The 23,303-nt window shown below is 48.7% G+C and overlaps 1 protein-coding gene across 1 annotated transcript in view; it reads right to left on the bottom strand.

The window, feature by feature from the left end:
• Nucleotides 1-1,443: 1,443 nt before the first annotated feature.
• LOC124048650 (zinc finger SWIM domain-containing protein 6-like) overlaps nt 1,444-23,303 on the bottom strand; it is a 57,052-nt gene continuing 35,192 nt past the window's right edge. Inside the window, exons 5-14 of the mRNA XM_046369637.1 lie at nt 20,512-20,682; nt 9,629-9,820; nt 9,340-9,486; nt 9,108-9,254; nt 6,557-6,817; nt 6,028-6,163; nt 5,275-5,432; nt 4,966-5,129; nt 4,802-4,883; nt 1,444-4,683 (exon numbers count right to left, since the gene is read on the bottom strand). Of these exons, the coding sequence (XP_046225593.1) occupies nt 3,821-4,683; nt 4,802-4,883; nt 4,966-5,129; nt 5,275-5,432; nt 6,028-6,163; nt 6,557-6,817; nt 9,108-9,254; nt 9,340-9,486; nt 9,629-9,820; nt 20,512-20,682 (2,321 nt within the window). The 3' untranslated portion in view covers nt 1,444-3,820. The remainder of the gene's footprint in view (nt 4,684-4,801; nt 4,884-4,965; nt 5,130-5,274; nt 5,433-6,027; nt 6,164-6,556; nt 6,818-9,107; nt 9,255-9,339; nt 9,487-9,628; nt 9,821-20,511; nt 20,683-23,303) is intronic.

Raw genomic sequence — 23,303 nt, 5'->3', positions numbered from 1 at the left:
CAAACGAAGGCAGAGATATACAGGCTTAATCTCAACCCCTTAACTCTGACCATTTTACCTGGTTCCTGTTTAGTATGGTTCATTGTTAGCTTGGGGATTTACTGCGGTCTGTTCTGTTAAAAACACTTCACATGTAGTAAATTCAAACAGCGCAGGTTGACTTGTTATGGAACGGCTATCGGGGGGCCAAAACATTGTCAAAAGTAATGTTTGGAATCATCTGGGGCTGTTCCTGTTCCTCCACCCCCCTCCTTCTGTGGTTCCAACTAGAATTTCCTGTCCAGTCTACAGTCACCCTGGTTGCCGTTGACGATAAGAGATAGGAAGAGGAAGGAATACCCCACTTCCTATAGTCATCTAACCAAGGAAACTAAAAGGGGGACTTTGCGTCTGTCTGTAAAAAAAATACTGCTTTTGTAATTTAATGAAACAAGCAGACATCAAGAAAATTGTGTTTGAAAAAGTTAAAGTTGTTGCTGTGAGACAATAAGGTAACCTAGGTAGCCACAGGTTGTTTTCTCCTAAAACCGACCGGGACTGTAGAGGGATGTAAACGTTACAGTCCAGATGATTCTGTGGAATTCAAAAGTACAACATGTTTAAAGATGACTTTTAAACATTGCCTGCTCCCGAGTATTCTTAATAGTTTGAAAAACATAATATTGTGGGGCTTCCCTCATGCCCCTTTTCATAGCAGCGCTAACAGCCACACGAGTACTGTGCTAGCTAGCTAGATACCGACCGGAACATTAAGCTAGCCAAGACCAACGACACAAACAAACGGACTATACAGCTATAAGTAGCGAGTGGAGTTACAAACGGACTATACTCACACAAGTAAAATGCATTACCTGTGAAGAAATGTTTTCCACGCACATAGCTACTTGGACACCGGGTCCCCACGTCCCACACGGAATAGCCTGAAGCCACATGGCTCTTCTCGCAGAATCTATTTCCCTACGTGGAACACTGAACTGTATATTGAACAACACAACAGCTTTTTGGCATATTTTTGTATAACTAAACACTGATGATGAAGTTGGCTCTTTTACAATTGGGGTCAAAGAAAAATTGCTGTTTGTTTTCCAGAATTTGTGGGTTTGGTCGAGGGGAATTCCTTCGTATGGATGGCCTGAATATCGACTCTTGGGTATTTTAAACATCTCGAGAATACCAGGAATGATAAAGAACAGAACACTTGGAATACCGCCCAAATACACCAAACACAACGACTATAAGACTGTTTCTGGGAAACAGACGAGCAGGGGGGGGGGACTTGACTTCCTTTTTACTACTACTCTCAGTGGATTCATTATTTTCCAGACGCGTTCCAGGGTTTACATTCTTGGATAAAAGACAGTAAAACCCAAACATAACGTTTCTCAACTGATGACGCAGCATAAAAATAGCAGAACTAGAGAAAACAAAACACCACACAAGGTCTCCTCTCAAAAAACTAATTTTAATTAAAACAAAAAAAAAGTTGAATCATTAACAAGTTTATAAAACAGTGATTTAGTTACATAAATAAATTGATATCGGTGTATCAAATCTGAATTTCAACTTCATGAGCAATGCTGACACTGTTGAAGAAGTACAATCGTTTACCTATCATAATAAATAAAATGGAATATGAATTATATTTGCGCCTCTGGACAAAGGAACTACGGACAAACCTCTAGGGGAGGAGGGGACATGAGACACTAGACAACGTTTCTGCACCCCAAAAACAAACAGAGGAGAATGGATTTTCAAAGCACTGAACACAAAACCAGTCAGCTAAAAATTAAAGACACTAAAAGTTGTAACCAAAGTTGGTTGGCTTTAAATTTAATGAACGAAGTTTGGTAGTTAGAACTCCCGTTTGGTTGTTTTAAAGCATTAAGACAAGGCAAGAAAGAAGGCTGTTCTCGTTGAGGAATTCTAGAGAGAAATTTTAAAAATTCAAAAAGAGAGAAACATAAATAACAAAAAGCGTTAAAAAACGTTGGAACAGTCAAGACCTACATAGCAACTGTCTGTCCTGCACAAAGTCAGGGAGTCAGCAGAAGAGGCATGTTGTACATGTTGGTTGGTTGTGTGGAGGCATGTAACATGTTGTTGGTTGGTTGTTGTGCATATAATGGAGCTTCTTTTTTTGTAACTTGATCACTGCGGAAGGAGACAGGAGGCGTGGTCAGGCCAAATTTATACGCTGATTATTAGTAAAGAGTCAGGGGTTTTGTCAGATCTACATTTGACGGCTTCATAGGCACTGGGCCCTTGTTCTGCATCTGTAACGCTAAGGCTCACTGATCTGGCTCCTGGGAAGTCTCTCTCTCTCTCTCTTTCCTCTTCTTCTGCGGTGCCCAATGAAACTGTGTCTACAACTGGAGGATATATATATTTTGCTGGTCCATACAAAATACAACATCCATGTCCTGTTTTGCAAACAGCCAGTTCCTGTCAAGCAGTCCAGTGGGTGTCAGTCTGTCTGTCTCGGCGGGGTCACCCAGCTAACAGTCCTACTGAAGTGACCCCTAACCTTTGACCTTTGTCCTGGCCCCTGATGATGCAACGCAAGGCGACACATTTTAATTGTCCTTCTGATATGTTTTTGCTATAAAAACCAAGGTACTGCAGCTTCAAGTATTTTGCATTACATAGAATATTATTTATAAATTAGTTAACGTATACATTTGTTTTTCACTATTCAGACATATACTATTATATATACACAGTACAATAAAATGCTCTCACTCTTTCTTTTTTCACTTTCCTTTTTTTTTTTAGAGAAATCCCTGAGAATGTATGTTGACAGTTGCTAAGTTTCCACAAGCGCAAGCACTATGACAGTATAAGTGTGTGTTTTCTGCAAGGGTGTGTTTACAGTGTTTCTGAGTGTGGGTGTGTTTTTCTGTGTTTATTTGCTTGTTTAGTGTGTGTGTGTGTGTGTGTGTGTGTGTGTGTGTGTGTGTGTGTGTGTGTGTGTGTGTGTGTGTGTGTGTGTGTGTGTGTGTGTGTGTGTGTAGCATCAGGGTGAACAACACTGCAAAGCCATGGCAGACAGTCAGACTGGAGTTGGTGATCACTGTTACTCAAGAAACAAAAAACAGTAAATAAAAAGGAAAAACAAGAAATATGAACTGTTTGTTTGTGTTGTTCTTTTACTTCTACCGTTTGCACACTTTGACTACACTGAGTGGTGAGGACAAGGGGGGAGTAAAGCTGGGTCCGTACGAGGTACTTGTCACGTCTGATGGAGTTGCTCCGTTTGGTTTAAGCCGTGTTTGTCTCTGTGAGCTTTCAACAGAAGGGGAACTGGAGTGCTATGAGGACATCTCGCCACTGGACAACATATACTCAGTGGAAACCAAAAGATTGTATTTCTCTCTCTCTCACACTTCTCCTTCATACATATAAAGACACACACACACACACACACACACACACACACACACACACACACACACACACACACACACACACACACACACACACACACACACACACACACACACACACACACACACACACACACACACACACACACACTTCCTCAACAAATGTTCTTTTTTTGTTTGTTTGTGAACTAAATAGGGTCTATATACACATTAATACCGATGTGGCTTTTTTTATTGTTTGTTTTTAGTCGTTTCGTTTTTCTTGTTTTCTGTTTTTTCTTTCCATTTTCCATTTTTTCCGTCACTTTTTAAGTTACAAAAGGATACAAAGGCGGGATCAAGTAAAAGGGGGCGTGATCGCACTCCATCTCTTCACCTCAATAGATCCGTCGTCGACCAATCACAAAAGTCTTTTTTAAACGTTTATTAGTCTTTCGTCAACCGAACCTCTCCCGTACGAGCATCATGAGTTTCTTCTTGCCCTTGTAGATCTGTTTAAGGTTGTCTATGAACTGGGTAAACTGGATGTGTCCGTCCTGGGCCATGAGGAACGTCTCTCTGGCCTTACTGAGGAACTCGATGAACTCGCTGTAGTGGCGCGGGCTGATGTGCGTGAGGCGAGAGTGCGTGGTGTTGATGTAGGCCCCGATAGTGGCGTCCAGCAGCTGCCTGAGCGGCGCCTTGTCCAGCGACATCAGCTTCCCAGAGTTCCTGCGGCTGTGCAGCGCCACCATGCCCGGCGTGGTCAACGTGCACCGTCTCAAAATGTCTGACAGTACAGTGGCGCACTTCACGCTCTTCACCACCAGGGGGATGACGGCAGTCAGCTCGTTCTTCCCCAGAGAGTGGCTCAGAGCGCAGGCCCACAGCACGTCGTTGATAGCCGGGTGGGTGTCCTGGTTGTAGCTGAGGTTAAGGTGGGCCATGGCTAGCGTGGCCAGCTTGTAAGCCCTCATGGGATATCCTCTGTGCTCCATGTACCTGGCTATTGTAAAGAGCTGTGTGTAGCTCATCCCCGTGACGGCCGCGTCCAGGACGATCTGGTAGGCTGTCTCGAAGGCGATGTGGTCCTTCTCGCAGAGCGTGAGGGCGGAGAGGGCACAGTTCTGGGGGTCCTTCATGGTACACTGCAGGGCCAGGGTCCGGGCGGAGGAGGCCAGGTTCTCCTGCTGGTGACAGTCCAGGTGCAGGCGGACGATGGTGGTGTTGGACATGACGGTGGTGGCAACGATGCTTGTGGCCTCGGTCGGGGTGAACAGGGTGAACCAACTCTGCATGATGCTATCCAACGCATACACACCTACAGCAGGGGAGAGGGTGGTTAGTTTGTGGAAGTATATATTCGACACACATATGCAGTACATCACTCATACACCCCGACACACATCACGCAAAATATCCTTAGAGGAGTAACTCACCAACTTCTGTGGCACAGGTGACAAGCCACCGTACCATCTCTCTCCTCCTCCAGTTCAACGTGGACAGAGTCATTCTCATCACCTTCAGGGGAGAGGGGAGCAGGTTCAGGTTAGGGAGGTGCGTGTGTGAGTGTGTGTGTGTTTACTGTGGACGTGTGTGTTACCTGAAGACCCAGCTCCAGTGAGACCTTGAGCAATGTGATGTCCGGTAGACTGTCCATCAGAGTAGCGATCTTGAAGGCGTCCTGAGCCAGTTTGAAGATGTGAGACGAGGAGTGGATGTTCTTCTGGATGGACTCTAACACCGTTTCTAACTTACGCCCGTCGCCTGAGAAGACAAAAAAACAAACATTTAAAACAACCTATTTGCAAAAAATATCAGAAACATTAATTGTTTGACCATGTGTGTGTATGTGAGTGTGCGTTTGTAGTGTGTGTGTGCTCGTACATACAGTATGTGTGTGTGTGTTTACCTTTGGCTGCGGTGAGCATGGTGGAGGCCAGTTCACATTGTTGTGACTCTATGTGAGACAGAGTGAACCAGCGAGGGTAGCGATTAGGGACCATTGACACTATATGGTGAGGTCTGGACAGATCACCTGATGGGGCCATGGATTCCAGGACCGGTAACCTAAAGACACATATTTAATACACTGATATTGACCCTTTATTTATTGCTTTGATAAGGATGTATGGGCCTTTAAGATGTCTTCTAAAGGCTTATGGAAATATTCTGTGCTTCTGTTAAAGCGGAGATGAGTAAAAACGATTTAGAATAGAACATTGTAATGCCAGTATATGAGGCTGGTTGAAAAAAAAAATGAAAAAAAGATTTCAATATATTAAAAATCTAAGGAGTTTAATTTGGGCAGAATGAAATGAAGTTCCAAAGGTTTCATAAGCCTCTCAGCAGTCAGAAAGATGCTCAACGTCATAAAATATATATTTATATATATTACTGTATATTTATTATTCAAACAATCTCCAAAACTAATTTTCAATGCTGTTGAATTATTTAACAAGGATTCCAGCAAAAGGCAGCGCTGTGATTAAACAGCACCCAGGACAGCTCCACGCCTCACACACACACATACATCACTTGAGCCTCGAAAGGAGGCTGACCTCCCTTTTCATCTGATCTTACCTGATGTTCTTTCTGGGCATAAACTATTTATTGAAGTGCAAAGAAAATAAGTTATGTGAGATATGTTTGTGTGTGTACTTACCTCATGGCTCTCAGTGCAATTTTGTACGCCAGTTCTGTGTCGTGAGGTAGTAGGGATGTGAAGAGATACTTGGCAAAGGTATGCATGGGAACACTCTCTCTGTAGAGCAACTCTCCTAGACCACTGTATGGACCAGCTACGGGAGACAGAGAATACAGGCTTAGATATATTAGATAGATAGATTAGACTAAAGAGAGATTAAAAAGATAGAGATTAGCGAGAGCGACGGATGTTTGTGTAGAAATGTTTAACTATACTTGTGGGGACCAGAATATACTGGCATTAAAACGTTATATTTCTAAATCATTAGTAAATAGTAATTGGACCAACAGCGAAAAAGGCTATTTCTAACGGGTTTAGGGTTAAGGTTAGAATTAGGGTTCAAGGTTAGGTTTAGGAGTTAGGGTTAGGTTTTGGTGTTACGGTTAGGGTTTAGGGAAAATAGGACTTTGAAAGGGAATCAATTGTGTGTCCCCACAAAGTTAGTTAAACAAGACTGTGTGTGTGTGTGTGTGTATCTACCCCTCACCCTCTAGCAGGAAGATTGCTTGCTTGCGGAAGATCTTGACCAGTGCGTCGTCCAGTTCCACTTCCTGGAGCTTGGCCAATAGCTGCTCTTCGTTGCGACACACCTTCTCCTGGGCATATAGGCCGTCGGGCATCACCCTCTGTTGCCCTAAGCCGATCAGAGCAGTCTCTACGGCTAGTGCTACGAACGATTGGCCATCGTCCAGTAAGCGTTGTGCTGGGAAGAGGTGGGGCTCCGACCTTTTGGCTGTACTCACAGAGCCTGGAGAGAGAACGGGGAAACAGAGAGAGAGAGGGAGAGAGAGAGGGAGAGGGAGAGAGAGTGGAAGAAAATAAAAGAGATCACATTAAAAACAGCATGTCTTTGAAATGTTGTCACCAAATCTAATAGCGAGTGAAACAGCAAGGCTGTGGCTCAATCTGTGTCTGAACCAATACGGTCACTCAACCCTCATTATCATGACACTAGCTCTGTGCTGCCCCAGGAAACTACAGCATTCAATTCAGTCATGCAGAGCTACTGTGTGTCCAGGTGTTAGTTCCACACTAGCACTAACCCACCTGACTCAAATAGTCAATGGATTATAGTCCACAGTCCGGACCAAAATTACTGCTATTTCAACCAAGGCCTTTAAAGTAAGCTATTTATACAAAAGTAAGTGGACCCCCCCCTCAAATGAGTGGATTTGGCTATTTCAGCCAAATCAAATCAAATCAAATTTTATTTGTCACAGCCACACCCGTTGCTGACAAGTGTATAAAATCAAGCACACAGCCATACAATCTCCATAGACAAACATTGGCAGTAGAATGGCCCGTACTGAAGAACACAGTGACTTTAAACGTGGCACCGTCATAGGTTGCCATGTTTCTAATTTCTGCCCTGCTAGAGCTGCCCCAGTCAACTGTAAGTGCTGTTATTGTGAAGTGGAAATGTCTAGGAGCAATAACGGCTCAGCCGCGAAGTGGTAGGCCACACAAGCTTACAGAACGGGACCACCGAGTGCTGAACCGCATAAAAACCGTCTGTCCTCGGTTGCAACACTCACTAACAGAGTTCCAAAATGCCTCTGGAAGCAACGTCAGCACAAGAACTGTTTGTCGGGAGCTTCATGAAATGGGTTTCCATGGCAGAGCATCCGCACACAAGCCCACGATAACCATGCGCAATGCCAAGCGTCAGCTGGAGTGGTGTAAAGCTTGGCGCCATTGGACTCTGGAGCAGTGGAAATGCCTTCCCTGGAATGATGAATCACGTTTCACCATCTGGCAGTCCGACAGACGAATCAGGGTTTGGTGGATGCCAGGAGAACGCTACCTTCCCTAATGCACAGTGGAAACTGTAAAGTTTGGTGGACGAGGAATAATTGTCTTGGGCTGTTTTTCATGGTTCGGGCTAGGCCCCTTAGTTCCAATCTTAAAGCTACAGCATACAATGACACAGCATACAAAGCTACAGCATACAATGACATTCCAGACGATTCTGAGCTTCCAACTTTGTGGCAACAGTTTGGGGAAGGCCCTTTCAGCAATACAATGCCTCCGTGCACAAAGCGAGGTCCATACAGAAATGGTTTGTCGAGATCGGTGTGGAAGAACTCGGAGCCCTGACCTCACAGAGCCCTGACCTCAACCCCATCGAACACCTTTGGGATGAATTGGAATGGCGACTGCAGCCAGGCCTAATCGCCCAACATTTGTGCTCAACCTCACTAAATGCTGTTGTGGCCTAGTGGAAGCAAGTCCCCGCAACAATTTCCCAACATCTAGTGGTCCTTCTGTAGCTCAGTTGGTAGAGCATGGCGCTTGTAACGCCAGGGTAGTGGGTTCGATTCCCGGGACCACCCATACGTAGAATGTATGCACACATGACTGTAAGTCGCTTTGGATAAAAGCGTCCGCTAAATGGCATATATTATTATTATTAGTAGAAAGCCTTCCCAGAAGAGTAGAGGCTGTTATAGCAGCAAAGGGGGATGAATTATTTTGGTCATGTAGTGTATCTTAAGGTTTCACAATCAATGTAATCAATGTATAGATGCGCTATTTCCTTTATTGACTTATGTGTTGATCTATTAGCATGTGTTGATCTATTAGCATGTTCCGTCTCTCTGCGGTCTCTCTGGGTGTGTGTTCTCCAGGGAGAGGTCATCATTTATTCTAATAGCTTAATGATGTCTCTATGGGCCCACAGACATAACCCCAGGAGGATTATCACTTCCCCACACACACACACACACACACACACACACACACACACACACACACACACACACACACACACACACACACACACACACACACACACACACACACACACACACACACACACACACAGTTTCCAAGGCCATGGAACGCAAGTATCTATCTGACAGAACCAATCACACCCAATCATCACTGATGACATCACTAATTGTTCCTCAGCCATCCTCCAATCACAGCTCGTGAATAAAAGATGGCGCAGGGGAAAAAACCGATCCAATTAAAATGCAGAAAATATGCAGAAAAGGGAGAGAGAGAGAGAGAGAGAGAGAGAGTGTGCGTGCATTTACCTGAGAAGTCTAGGAAGGCGTTGCGCCCCTCCTCGTCTCCCCGTCCCGTGTCCAGTAAGGTGCTGAACAGAGTGCCTATAGGGTCCAGGGGGTGTCCCACCCAGCCCTCCATGTTGGTGACAGATGTCATGCCTTTATGGAGCAGCTCTGGAGAGGACAAAACCACACGCTGGTATTACTCTGCATTTACACACTTAATACCCAATTAAGACAGATGCAAATTCCAACAGACCTTTTTTGTGGCTGCGGAAGAGCTCAAGATGTTTCTGTTGCTGCCGTATGAGAGTGTTGACGATAGCGATGGCCAACAGCAAGGCCTCCCTGGGATAACCATGTGACCGCAGCGCATCCACCCTCGCACACGCTGTAGGGATGTGCTCTGCGAGAGGGGGGTGGGGCGGGAGGCTGTTATTTCCAATGCTACTCTAAATCTTTTTTTCTTCTTCTAAAAACAGGTCTTAGAAATCTAGCCCTCCTTTGCATTTGCCACTGCCAACACAAACACACACACACACACTCACCATGCCAGAGGGGCCAGCCACGGGCGTCGAACAGTGCCCCTGCACTGCCATGGTTGTCGTGGTGACAGTGTGCGTGTGAGTGCGTGTAGAGGTCGTGTGTGATGATGCGCTGCAGGTGCGTGTCCTGCCAGTGCAGGTCGCAGGCCTCGATGGCCCTCGTAAACACTGTCCTGTGAGGACGAGACGACGAGTCTGGGAGAGAGGGAGAAAGAGGGATTACGGAGGGGAGGTGGTGAGGGAGGGAGGGAAAGAAGAGGACAATGTTCCGTTGAAAACATTTCTCTGATCGGCCACCTAAATCTACCTGGATGAAATACTCATTCACTGCACTGTTCCTATTCAGAAGCCTGATAGACATTTTTTAAGGGCTTATATTTTCTAATTTAGCTCAGGCACAGACAAGGGGAGCAGAGGGCAGCCGTAGCTGGAGGAACCCTCATGGGTTATTGGGCTTATTCCATCAGTCACACAGAAAGTAATAAGAACAGCTCGCAGGGCAGAGACATGGAGCGAGAGAAAGTTGATTAAAAGGCATGTAGACAGATGGAGAAACAGAAAAAGAGATCAACAGAGAGAAAATAGAGAAATAGTTGATAAAAAGAAAGTGGCTTTTCTCGCACAAACTTAGTGTGGTGGTCCCACTTGGGTTGGCCCTGAGGCACTGTGTTGGTCAGGTGTGTGTGTCTCTGTGTCTGTGTTTTCCCACTTGGGTTGGCCCTGAGGCACTGTGTTGGTGAGGTGTGTGTGTCTCTGTGTCTGTGTTTTCCCACTTGGGTTGGCCCTGAGGCACTGTGTTGGTCAGGTGTGTGTGTCTCTGTGTCTGTGTTTTCCCACTTGGGTTGGCCCTGAGGAACTGTGTTGGTCAGGTGTGTGTGTCTGTGTTTTCCCACTTGGGTTGGCCCTGAGGCACTGTGTTGGTGAGGTGTGTGTGTGTCTCTGTGTCTGTGTTTTCCCACTTGGGTTGGCCCTGAGACACTGTGTTGGTCAGGTGTGTGTGTCTCTGTTTTCCCACTTGGGTTGACCCTGAGGCACTGTGTTGGTCAGGTGTGTGTGTCTGTGTTTTCCCACTTGGGTTGGCCCTGAGGAACTGTGTTGGTCAGGTGTGTGTGTCTCTGTGTCTGTGTTTTCCCACTTGGGTTGGCCCTGAGACACTGTGTTGGTCAGGTGTGTGTGTCTCTGTTTTCCCACTTGGGTTGGCCCTGAGACACTGTGTTGGTCAGGTGTGTGTGTCTCTGTTTTCCCACTTGGGTTGGCCCTGAGGCTCTGTGTTGGTCAGGTGTGTGTGTCTGTGTTTTCCACTTGGGTTGGCCCTGAGGCACTGTGTTGGTCAGGTGTGTGTGTCTCTGTGTCTGTGTTTTCCCACTTGGGTTGGCCCTGAGGCTCTGTGTTGGTCAGGTGTGTGTGTCTCTGTGTCTGTGTTTTCCCACTTGGGTTGGCCCTGAGGCACTGTGTTGGTCAGGTGTGTGTGTCTCTGTGTCTGTGTTTTCCCCCTTGGGTTGGCCCTGAGGCTCTGTGTTGGTCAGGTGTGTGTGTCTCTGTGTCTGTGTTTTCCCCCTTGGGTTGGCCCTGAGGAACTGTGTTGGTCAGGTGTGTGTGTCTCTGTGTCTGTGTTTTCCCACTTGGGTTGGCCCTGAGGCACTGTGTTGGTCAGGTGTGTGTGTGTCTCTGTGTCTGTGTTTTTCCACTTGGGTTGGCCCTGAGGCTCTGTGTTGGTCAGGTGTGTGTGTCTGTGTTTTCCCACTTGGGTTGGCCCTGTGGCACTGTGTTGGTCAGGTGTGTGTGTGTCTCTGTGTCTGTGTTTTCCCACTTGGGTTGGCCCTGAGGCTCTGTGTTGGTCAGGTGTGTGTGTCTCTGTTTTCCCACTTGGGTTGACCCTGAGGCACTGTGTTTGTCAGGTGTGTGTGTCTGTGTTTTCCCACTTGGGTTGGCCCTGAGACACTGTGTTGGTCAGGTGTGTGTGTCTCTGTATCTGTGTTTTCCCACTTGGGTTGGCCCTGAGACACTGTGTTGGTCAGGTGTGTGTGTCTCTGTTTTCCCACTTGGGTTGGCCCTGAGGAACTGTGTTGGTCAGGTGTGTGTGTCTCGGTGTCTGTGTTTTCCCGCTTGGGTTGACCCTGAGGCTCTGTGTTGGTCAGGTGTGTGTGTGTCTCTGTGTCTGTGTTTTCCCACTTGGGTTGGCCCTGAGGCTCTGTGTTGGTCAGGTGTGTGTGTCTGTGTTTTCCCACTTGGGTTGGCCCTGAGGCACTGTGTTGGTCAGGTGTGTGTGTGTCTCTGTGTCTGTGTTTTCCCACTTGGGTTGGCCCTGAGGCTCTGTGTTGGTCAGGTGGGTGTGTCTGTGTTTTCCCACTTGGGTTGGCCCTGAGGCACTGTGTTGGTCAGGTGTGTGTGTCTCTGTGTCTGTGTTTTCCCACTTGTTTTGGCCCTGAGGCTCTGTGTTGGTCAGGTGTGTGTGTCTGTGTTTTCCCACTTGGGTTGGCCCTGAGGCACTGTGTTGGTCAGGTGTGTGTGTTTCTGTGTCTGTGTTTTCCCACTTGGGTTGGCCCTGAGGCACTGTGTTGGTCAGGTGTGTGTGTCTCTGTGTTTTCCCGTGTCTCTGTGTTTTCCCACTTGGGTTGGCCCTGAGGCACTGTGTTGGTCAGGTGTGTGTGTGTCTCTGTGTCTGTGTTTTCCCACTTGGGTTGGCCCTGAGGCTCTGTGTTGGTCAGGTGTGTGTGTCTCTGTGTCTGTGTTTTCCCACTTGGGTTGGCCCTGAGGCACTGTGTTGGTGAGGTGTGTGTGTCTCTGTGTCTGTGTTTTCCCACTTGGGTTGGCCCTGAGGCTCTGTGTTGGTCAGGTGTGTGTGTCTCTGTGTCTGTGTTTTCCCACTTGGGTTGGCCCTGAGGCACTGTGTTGGTCAGGTGTGTGTGTCTCTGTGTCTGTGTTTTCCCACTTGGGTTGGCCCTGAGGAACTGTGTTGGTCAGGTGTGTGTGTCTGTGTTTTCCCACTTGGGTTGGCCCTGAGGCACTGTGTTGGTGAGGTGTGTGTGTGTCTCTGTGTCTGTGTTTTCCCACTTGGGTTGGCCCTGAGACACTGTGTTGGTCAGGTGTGTGTGTCTCTGTTTTCCCACTTGGGTTGACCCTGAGGCACTGTGTTGGTCAGGTGTGTGTGTCTGTGTTTTCCCACTTGGGTTGGCCCTGAGGAACTGTGTTGGTCAGGTGTGCGTGTCTCTGTGTCTGTGTTTTCCCACTTGGGTTGGCCCTGAGACACTGTGTTGGTCAGGTGTGTGTGTCTCTGTTTTCCCACTTGGGTTGGCCCTGAGGCTCTGTGTTGGTCAGGTGTGTGTGTCTGTGTTTTCCACTTGGGTTGGCCCTGAGGCACTGTGTTGGTCAGGTGTGTGTGTGTCTCTGTGTCTGTGTTTTCCCACTTGGGTTGGCCCTGAGGCTCTGTGTTGGTCAGGTGTGTGTGTCTCTGTGTCTGTGTTTTCCCACTTGGGTTGGCCCTGAGGCACTGTGTTGGTCAGGTGTGTGTGTCTCTGTGTCTGTGTTTTCCCCCTTGGGTTGGCCCTGAGGCTCTGTGTTGGTCAGGTGTGTGTGTCTCTGTGTCTGTGTATTCCCCCTTGGGTTGGCCCTGAGGCTCTGTGTTGGTCAGGTGTGTGTGTCTCTGTGTCTGTGTATTCCCACTTGGGTTGGCCCTGAGGAACTGTGTTGGTCAGGTGTGTGTGTCTCTGTGTCTGTGTTTTCCCGCTTGGGTTGACCCTGAGGCTCTGTGTTGGTCAGGTGTGTGTGTCTCTGTGTTTGTGTTTTCCCACTTGGGTTGGCCCTGAGGCACTGTGTTGGTCAGGTGTGTGTGTCTCTGTTTTCCCACTTGGGTTGACCCTGAGGCACTGTGTTGGTCAGGTGTGTGTGTCTGTGTTTTCCCACTTGGGTTGGCCCTGAGACACTGTGTTGGTCAGGTGTGTGTGTCTCTGTGTCTGTGTTTTCCCACTTGGGTTGACCCTGAGGCTCTGTGTTGGTCAGGTGTGTGTGTGTCTCTGTGTCTGTGTTTTCCCACTTGGGTTGGCCCTGAGGCTCTGTGTTGGTCAGGTGTGTGTGTCTGTGTTTTCCCACTTGGGTTGGCCCTGAGGCACTGTGTTGGTCAGGTGTGTGTGTGTCTCTGTGTCTGTGTTTTCCCACTTGGGTTGGCCCTGAGGCTCTGTGTTGGTCAGGTGTGTGTGTCTGTGTTTTCCCACTTGGGTTGGCCCTGAGGCACTGTGTTGGTCAGGTGTGTGTGTGTCTCTGTGTCTGTGTTTTCCCACTTGGGTTGGCCCTGAGGCTCTGTGTTGGTCAGGTGTGTGTGTCTGTGTTTTCCCCCTTAGGTTGGCCCTAAGGCTCTGTGTTGGTCAGGTGTGTGTGTCTCTGTGTCTGTGTTTTCCCACTTGGGTTGGCCCTGAGGCACTGTGTTGGTCAGGTGTGTGTGTCTCTGTGTCTGTGATTTCCCACTTGGGTTGGCCCTGAGGAACTGTGTTGGTCAGGTGTGTGTGTCTCTGTGTCTGTGTTTTCCCACTTGGGTTGGCCCTGAGGCTCTGTGTTGGTCAGGTGTGTGTGTCTGTGTTTTCCCACTTGGGTTGGCCCTGAGGCACTGTGTTGGTCAGGTGTGTGTGTCTCTGTGTCTGTGTTTTCCCACTTGGGTTGGCCCTGAGGCACTGTGTTGGTCAGGTGTGTGTGTCTCTGTGTTTTCCCGTGTCTCTGTGTTTTCCCACTTGGGTTGGCCCTGAGGCACTGTGTTGGTCAGGTGTGTGTGTGTCTCTGTGTCTGTGTTTTCCCACTTGGGTTGGCCCTGAGGCTCTGTGTTGGTCAGGTGTGTGTGTCTCTGTGTCTGTGTTTTCCCACTTGGGTTGGCCCTGAGGCACTGTGTTGGTCAGGTGTGTGTGTGTCTCTGTGTCTGTGTTTTCCCACTTGGGTTGGCCCTGAGGCTCTGTGTTGGTCAGGTGTGTGTGTCTCTGTGTCTGTGTTTTCCCACTTGGGTTGGCCCTGAGGCACTGTGTTGGTCAGGTGTGTGTGTCTCTGTGTCTGTGTTTTCCCCCTTGGGTTGGCCCTGAGGCTCTGTGTTGGTCAGGTGTGTGTGTCTCTGTGTCTGTGTATTCCCCCTTGGGTTGGCCCTGAGGCTCTGTGTTGGTCAGGTGTGTGTGTCTCTGTGTCTGTGTATTCCCACTTGGGTTGGCCCTGAGGAACTGTGTTGGTCAGGTGTGTGTGTCTCTGTGTCTGTGTTTTCCCGCTTGGGTTGACCCTGAGGCTCTGTGTTGGTCAGGTGTGTGTGTCTCTGTGTTTGTGTTTTCCCACTTGGGTTGGCCCTGAGGCACTGTGTTGGTCAGGTGTGTGTGTCTCTGTTTTCCCACTTGGGTTGACCCTGAGGCACTGTGTTGGTCAGGTGTGTGTGTCTGTGTTTTCCCACTTGGGTTGGCCCTGAGACACTGTGTTGGTCAGGTGTGTGTGTCTCTGTGTCTGTGTTTTCCCCCTTGGGTTGGCCCTGAGGCTCTGTGTTGGTCAGGTGTGTGTGTCTCTGTGTCTGTGTATTCCCCCTTGGGTTGGCCCTGAGGCTCTGTGTTGGTCAGGTGTGTGTGTCTCTGTGTCTGTGTATTCCCACTTGGGTTGGCCCTGAGGAACTGTGTTGGTCAGGTGTGTGTGTCTCTGTGTCTGTGTTTTCCCGCTTGGGTTGACCCTGAGGCTCTGTGTTGGTCAGGTGTGTGTGTCTCTGTGTTTGTGTTTTCCCACTTGGGTTGGCCCTGAGGCACTGTGTTGGTCAGGTGTGTGTGTCTCTGTTTTCCCACTTGGGTTGACCCTGAGGCACTGTGTTGGTCAGGTGTGTGTGTCTGTGTTTTCCCACTTGGGTTGGCCCTGAGACACTGTGTTGGTCAGGTGTGTGTGTCTCTGTGTCTGTGTTTTCCCACTTGGGTTGGCCCTGAGACACTGTGTTGGTCAGGTGTGTGTGTCTGTTTTCCCACTTGGGTTGGCCCTGAGGAACTGTGTTGGTCAGGTGTGTGTGTCTCTGTGTCTGTGTTTTCCCGCTTGGGTTGACCCTGAGGCTCTGTGTTGGTCAGGTGTGTGTGTGTCTCTGTGTCTGTGTTTTCCCACTTGGGTTGGCCCTGAGGCTCTGTGTTGGTCAGGTGTGTGTGTCTGTGTTTTCCCACTTGGGTTGGCCCTGAGGCACTGTGTTGGTCAGGTGTGTGTGTGTCTCTGTGTCTGTGTTTTCCCACTTGGGTTGGCCCTGAGGCTCTGTGTTGGTCAGGTGTGTGTGTCTGTGTTTTCCCACTTGGGTTGGCCCTGAGGCTCTGTGTTGGTCAGGTGTGTGTGTCTGTGTTTTCCCCCTTAGGTTGGCCCTAAGGCTCTGTGTTGGTCAGGTGTGTGTGTCTCTGTGTCTGTGTTTTCCCACTTGGGTTGGCCCTGAGGCACTGTGTTGGTCAGGTGTGTGTGTCTCTGTGTCTGTGATTTCCCACTTGGGTTGGCCCTGAGGAACTGTGTTGGTCAGGTGTGTGTGTCTCTGTGTCTGTGTTTTCCCACTTGGGTTGGCCCTGAGGCTCTGTGTTGGTCAGGTGTGTGTGTCTGTGTTTTCCCACTTGGGTTGGCCCTGAGGCACTGTGTTGGTCAGGTGTGTGTGTCTCTGTGTCTGTGTTTTCCCACTTGGGTTGGCCCTGAGGCACTGTGTTGGTCAGGTGTGTGTGTCTCTGTGTTTTCCCGTGTTTGTGTTTTCCCACTTGGGTTGGCCCTGAGGCACTGTGTTGGTCAGGTGTGTGTGTGTCTCTGTGTCTGTGTTTTCCCACTTGGGTTGGCCCTGAGGCTCTGTGTTGGTCAGGTGTGTGTGTCTCTGTGTCTGTGTTTTCCCACTTGGGTTGGCCCTGAGGCACTGTGTTGGTCAGGTGTGTGTGTGTCTCTGTGTCTGTGTTTTCCCACTTGGGTTGGCCCTGAGGCTCTGTGTTGGTCAGGTGTGTGTGTCTCTGTGTCTGTGTTTTCCCACTTGGGTTGGCCCTGAGGCACTGTGTTGGTCAGGTGTGTGTGTCTCTGTGTCTGTGTTTTCCCCCTTGGGTTGGCCCTGAGGCTCTGTGTTGGTCAGGTGTGTGTGTCTCTGTGTCTGTGTATTCCCCCTTGGGTTGGCCCTGAGGCTCTGTGTTGGTCAGGTGTGTGTGTCTCTGTGTCTGTGTATTCCCACTTGGGTTGGCCCTGAGGAACTGTGTTGGTCAGGTGTGTGTGTCTCTGTGTCTGTGTTTTCCCGCTTGGGTTGACCCTGAGGCTCTGTGTTGGTCAGGTGTGTGTGTCTCTGTGTTTGTGTTTTCCCACTTGGGTTGGCCCTGAGGCACTGTGTTGGTCAGGTGTGTGTGTCTCTGTTTTCCCACTTGGGTTGACCCTGAGGCACTGTGTTGGTCAGGTGTGTGTGTCTGTGTTTTCCCACTTGGGTTGGCCCTGAGACACTGTGTTGGTCAGGTGTGTGTGTCTCTGTGTCTGTGTTTTCCCACTTGGGTTGGCCCTGAGACACTGTGTTGGTCAGGTGTGTGTGTCTCTGTTTTCCCACTTGGGTTGGCCCTGAGGAACTGTGTTGGTCAGGTGTGTGTGTCTCTGTGTCTGTGTTTTCCCGCTTGGGTTGACCCTGAGGCTCTGTGTTGGTCAGGTGTGTGTGTGTCTCTGTGTCTGTGTTTTCCCACTTGGGTTGGCCCTGAGGCTCTGTGTTGGTCAGGTGTGTGTGTCTGTGTTTTCCCACTTGGGTTGGCCCTGAGGCACTGTGTTGGTCAGGTGTGTGTGTGTCTCTGTGTCTGTGTTTTCCCACTTGGGTTGGCCCTGAGGCTCTGTGTTGGTCAGGTGTGTGTGTCTGTGTTTTCCCACTTGGGTTGGCCCTGAGGCACTGTGTTGGTCAGGTGTGTGTGTGTCTCTGTGTCTGTGTTTTCCCACTTGGGTTGGCCCTGAGGCTCTGTGTTGGTCAGGTGTGTGTGTCTGTGTTTTCCCCCTTAGGTTGGCCCTAAGGCTCTGTGTTGGTCAGGTGTGTGTGTCTCTGTGTCTGTGTTTTCCCACTTGGGTTGGCCCTGAGGCACTGTGTTGGTCAGGTGTGTGTGTCTCTGTGTCTGTGATTTCCCACTTGGGTTGGCCCTGAGGAACTGTGTTGGTCAGGTGTGTGTGTCTCTGTGTCTGTGTTTTCCCACTTGGGTTGGCCCTGAGGCTCTGTGTTGGTCAGGTGTGTGTGTCTGTGTTTTCCCACTTGGGTTGGCCCTGAGGCACTGTGTTGGTCAGGTGTGTGTGTCTCTGTGTCTGTGTTTTCCCACTTGGGTTGGCCCTGAGGCACTGTGTTGGTCAGGTGTGTGTGTCTCTGTGTTTTCCCGTGTCTCTGTGTTTTCCCACTTGGGTTGGCCCTGAGGCACTGTGTTGGTCAGGTGTGTGTGTGTCTCTGTGTCTGTGTTTTCCCACTTGGGTTGGCCCTGAGGCTCTGTGTTGGTCAGGTGTGTGTGTCTCTGTGTCTGTGTTTTCCCACTTGGGTTGGCCCTGAGGCTCTGTGTTGGTCAGGTGTGTGTGTCTCTGTGTCTGTGTTTTCCCACTTGGGTTGGCCCTGAGGCTCTGTGTTGGTCAGGTGTGTGTGTCTGTGTTTTCCCACTTGGGTTGGCCCTGAGGCACTGTGTTGGTCAGGTGTGTGTGTCTCTGTGTCTGTGTTTTCCCACTTGGGTTGACCCTGAGGCTCTGTGTTGGTCAGGTGTGTGTGTGTGTGTGTGTGTGTGTGTGTGTGTGTGTGTGTGTGTGTGTGTGTGTGTGTGTGTGTGTGTGTGTGTGTGTGTGTGTGTGTGTGTGTGTGTGTGTTCCGACAATGCAGTAATAACCAACAAGTAATCTAGCTAACAATTCCAAAACTACTACCTTATAGACACAAGTGTAAGGGGATAAAGAATATGTACATAAAGATACATGAATGAGTGATGGTACAGAGCGGCATAGGCAAGATACAGTAGATGGTATTGAGTGCAGTATATACATATGAGATGAATATGTAAACAAAGTGACATAGTTAGTGGCTAGTGATACATGTATTACATAAGGATGCAGTAGATTATATAGAGTACAGTATATACTTATGCATATGAGATGAATAATGTAGGGTATGTAACATTATATTAGGTAGCATTGTTTAAAGTGGCTAGTGATGTATTTACATAATTTCCCATCAATTCCCATTATTAAAGTGACTGGATTTGAGTCAGTGTGTTGGCAGCAGCCACTCAATGTTAGTGGTGGCTGTTTAACAGTCTGATGGCCTTGAGATAGAAGCTGTTTTTCAGTCTCTCGGTCCCAGCTTTGATGCACCTGTACTGACCTCGCCTTCTGGATGATAGTGGGGTGAACAGGCAGTGGTTCGGGTGGTTGTTGTCCTTGATGATCTTTATGGCCTTCCTGTGACATCGGGTGGTGTAGGTGTCCTGGAGGGCAGATAGTTTGCCCCCGGTGATGCGTTGTGCAGACCTCACTACCCCCTGGAGAGCCTTACGGTTGTGGGTGGAGCATTTGCCGTACCAGGCGGTGATACAGCCCGACAGGATGCTCTCGATTGTGCATCTGCAGAAGTTTGTGAGTGCTTTAGGTGACAAGCCAAATTTCTTCAGCCTCCTGAGGTTGAAGAGGCGCTGCTGCGCCTTCTTCACGACGCTGTCTGTGTGAGTGGACCAATTCAGTTTGTCTGTGATGTGTATGCCGAGGAACTTAAAACTTACTACCCTCTCCACTACTGTTCCATCGATGTGGATAGGGGGGTGTTCCCTCTGCTGTTTCCTAAAGTCCACAATCATCTCCTTAGTTTTGTTGATGTTGAGTGTGAGATTATTTTCCTGACACCACACTCCGAGGGCCCTCACCTCCTCCCTGTAGGCCGTCTCATCGTTGTTGGTAATCAAGCCTACCACCATTGTGTCGTCCGCAAACTTGATGATTGAGTTGGAGGCGTACATGGTCACGCAGTCGTGGGTGAACAGGGAGTACAGGAGAGGGCTCAGAACGCACCCTTATGGGGCCCCAGTGTTGAGGATCAGCGGGGTGGAAATGTTGTTGCCTACCCTCACCACCTGGGGGCGGCCCGTCAGGAAGTCCAGTACCCAGTTGCACAGGGCGGGGTCAAGACCCAGGGTCCTGAGCTTGATGACGAGCTCGGAGAAAACTATGGTGTTAAATGCTGAGCTGTAGTCGATGATCAGCATTCTCACATAGGTATTCCTCTTGTCCAGATGGGTTAGGGCAGTGTGCAGTGTGGTTGAGACTGCATCGTCTGTGGACCTATTTGGGCGGTAAGCACATTGGAGTGGGTCTAGAGTGTCAGGTAGGTTGGAGGTGATATGGTCCTTGACTAGTCTCTCAAAGCACTTCATGATGACGGAAGTGAGTGCTACGGGGCGGTAGTCGTTTAGCTCAGTTACCTTAGCTTTCTTGGGAACAGGAATAATGGTGGCCCTCTTGAAGCATGTGGGAACAACAGACTGGGATAGGGATTGATTTAATATGTCTGTAAACACACCAGCCAGCTGGTCTGCGCATGCTCTGAGGGCGCGGCTGGGGATGCCGCCTGGGCCTGCAGCCTTGCGAGGGTTGACATGTTTAAATGTTTTCCTCACGTCGGCTGCAGTGAAGGAGAGTCCGCATATTTTAGTTGCGGGCCGTGTCAGTGGCACTGTATTGTCCTCAAAGCAGGCAAAAAAGTTATTTAGTCTGTCTGGGAGCAAGACATCCTGGTCCGTGACGGGGCTGGTTTTCTTTTTGTAATCCGTGATTGACTGTAGAACCTGCCACATACCTCTTGTGTCTGAGCCGTTGAATTGAGATTGTGTGTGTGTGTCTCTGTGTTTTCTCACTTGGGTTGGCCCTGAGGCACTGTGTTGGTCAGGTGTGTGTGTGTCTCTGTGTTTTCTCACCTGGGTTGCCGTGCGGCAGTGCGTGTGTGAGGTTTGGCAGTTCGTTGCCGTGGTTTCCGTCCTCCCAGGGACACACGTCAACACCGTTCCACCGTCTCAGCTGTCTCAGCCACACACACTTCTGCTCCGACTTACAGTGGGGGTTGAGCACAATACACATCCACAGGGCACCTACACACACACACACACACACACACACACACAATGCTTCTGTTATTGTTGTTCATTCTTGAATCATATCATTTGATTCTGTAAAAAGGGAAAAATAGATGCCATTAAAATGTTCCGGAGCATCAACAGTCTGACTGTTATCTATTCAATAAACACATGCCTGCCGCACTCACGCTCACAGATACTCTAGTGACACACTGTGATTACCTGAAGCCTGAGCTGAAAGGGAGATGGGTTATGGATGAAGGGAGTGAGGGAAGGAGAGAGAGCTGGAGAGTGGGGGACGGAAGGCACGAAAAGAAATATGCCTAGAAAAACAGGGAGAAAAATGATGGAAAATGAGCACAGAACAGAAAAGGGGGACAGATGACAGAACGAGACAGGAGGAGGCAGAGAGAGGTGAAGCGAGAGAACAGGAGGAGGAGGAGAGGGGGATGAGAACAGGAGGAGGGAAGGAAGACGGGGGTGGGGATAGGAGTCGTTTTATTCCTCCGTCTTTGTTTGGACGGCCTCAAGGACAAAAGAGGGACGAGAGAAGAGAGGGAAGAGAGAGGAGAAGGGAGCAACAGACTGGCGATGAGATGGGAAGGGAACGGTGGGGAGTAAAGGAAAATAAAAGAGAAATAATAAATAAGGGGAGATTTTAGAAAGGAGAGGAGAAGGTGCATCCAGCAAGCAGGGCAAACGCGGAAAACGTGGAAATGCATTCAAATTATACAGAAATAAGAGATGTACTTCCCTTAAAACAGAAAGAGAGAGAAACAAGCAGCAAAACAGACAAAGAGACTGGGGGGGATATATAATACTGTTCCAACAATCAACTACCATGACAACAGGGTTGTGGTTATGGGATTTTGTTGCTAGGGTAGGTTACTATTGAATGTTGTTGCTAGGGTAAGTTACTATTGAATGTTGTTGCTAGGGTAGGTTACTATTGAATGTTGTTGCTAGGGTAGGTTACTATTGAATGTTGTTGCTAGGGTAGGTTACTATTGGATGTCGTTGCTAGGCTAGGGTCTAGAGTCTCCCCCAATTACACAATTACATGGAATAATCCCGAAAGCTGCAGTTTCGCTTTCCTGCTTATCCTGAATATGGACAGTGCACTGTTCAGTGTTCACACACACACACACACACACACACACACACACACACACACACACACACACACACACACACACACACACACACACACACACACACACACACACACACACACACACACACACACACACACACACACACACACACACACACACACACACACACACACACACACACACACACACACACAGTGGTGGTTCAATTATGACAGGATAAAGATAAGCCAAGGAAAGGAGGAGAGGACAGAGATCACAGAACAAACACATTCAACACAAATAAACAACAAGCATGTTCTACTGTTCATCACCTTGCTAGCTGGCTGACGCCATTTGAAGATGGAAGTTTCAAGTTTTAATGCCTTGCCTCAAAACCCAACAATGCAATCATCAATAACAATGTAATACTCAGGGGAAAAACAGACGATAAATAATATTGTATAAACAATAAGTAAGTAAGTAAGCATACAATATACAGGGCCAGTTCCAATACAGTGTTTACAATGTGCAGGGATAACGGAGTTATGGAGGTAGATAAATATAGGGGTAAGGGGACTAGGCAACAGCATATAAGATAAACAGAGTAGCAGCATCTTGTATGTGAGTGGGGGTGTGAAGAGTCAGTATAAATGAATGGGCATGTGTGTGAGTGAGCGAATTATGGCCTTGTGAGCATACACACATGCACACACACCCGTCAGTAGTGAGAAAGCTTGGCCTATATTTCTCCCTCTCCAACCTAAGCCAGATGGGAACCGCTGTCTCAGACTACAAAGGATCAAACACACACATTCATTAAAACAATATTGGGCTCATCAAGATGGATTTAGCTCCTGACACACACACACACACACACACACACACACACACACACACACACACACACACACACACACACACACACACACACACACACACACACACACACACACACACACACACACACACACACACACACACACACACACACACACACACACACACACACACTCTTCACCCGATCCCTCCCTTTATTTCCTTTGATGGGCCTACTCTGATCCTTCAGTCCACATCTAATCTGTTCTGAGAGAGAGAAAGAGAGAGAGAGAGAGAGAGAGAGAGAGAGAGATCTCACAATCTCCAAATCCATTTTAGGCTGTAAAAAGCATATATTTCACAAACCATCCAGCTCACACCCTACAGATAATGCCCAAAACATAACAGACTGACTAGGTCTGTTCAACGCTGGTCCGACCAAGCGGATTCCACGCTTCAAGACTGCTTCGATCACGTGGATTGGGATATGTTCCGCATTGCGTCCGACAACAACATTGACGAATATGCTGATTCGGTGAGCGGGTTCATTAGAAAGTGCATTGACGATGTCGTACCCATAGCAACGAGAAAATAATTCCCAAACCAGAAACCGTGGATTGATGGCAGCATTCGCGTGAAACTGAAAGCCCGAACCACTGCTTTTTAACCAGGGCAAGGTGACCGGAAACATGACCGAATACAAACTGTGTAGCTATTCCCTCCGCA

The sequence above is a fragment of the Oncorhynchus gorbuscha genome, linkage group LG11 (genome assembly GCF_021184085.1).
Source record: "Oncorhynchus gorbuscha isolate QuinsamMale2020 ecotype Even-year linkage group LG11, OgorEven_v1.0, whole genome shotgun sequence".
Lineage (NCBI taxonomy): Eukaryota > Metazoa > Chordata > Actinopteri > Salmoniformes > Salmonidae > Oncorhynchus > Oncorhynchus gorbuscha.
The sequence above is the reverse complement of the archived record's forward strand: the minus strand, read 5'-3'. Positions and strand labels throughout refer to the sequence as shown.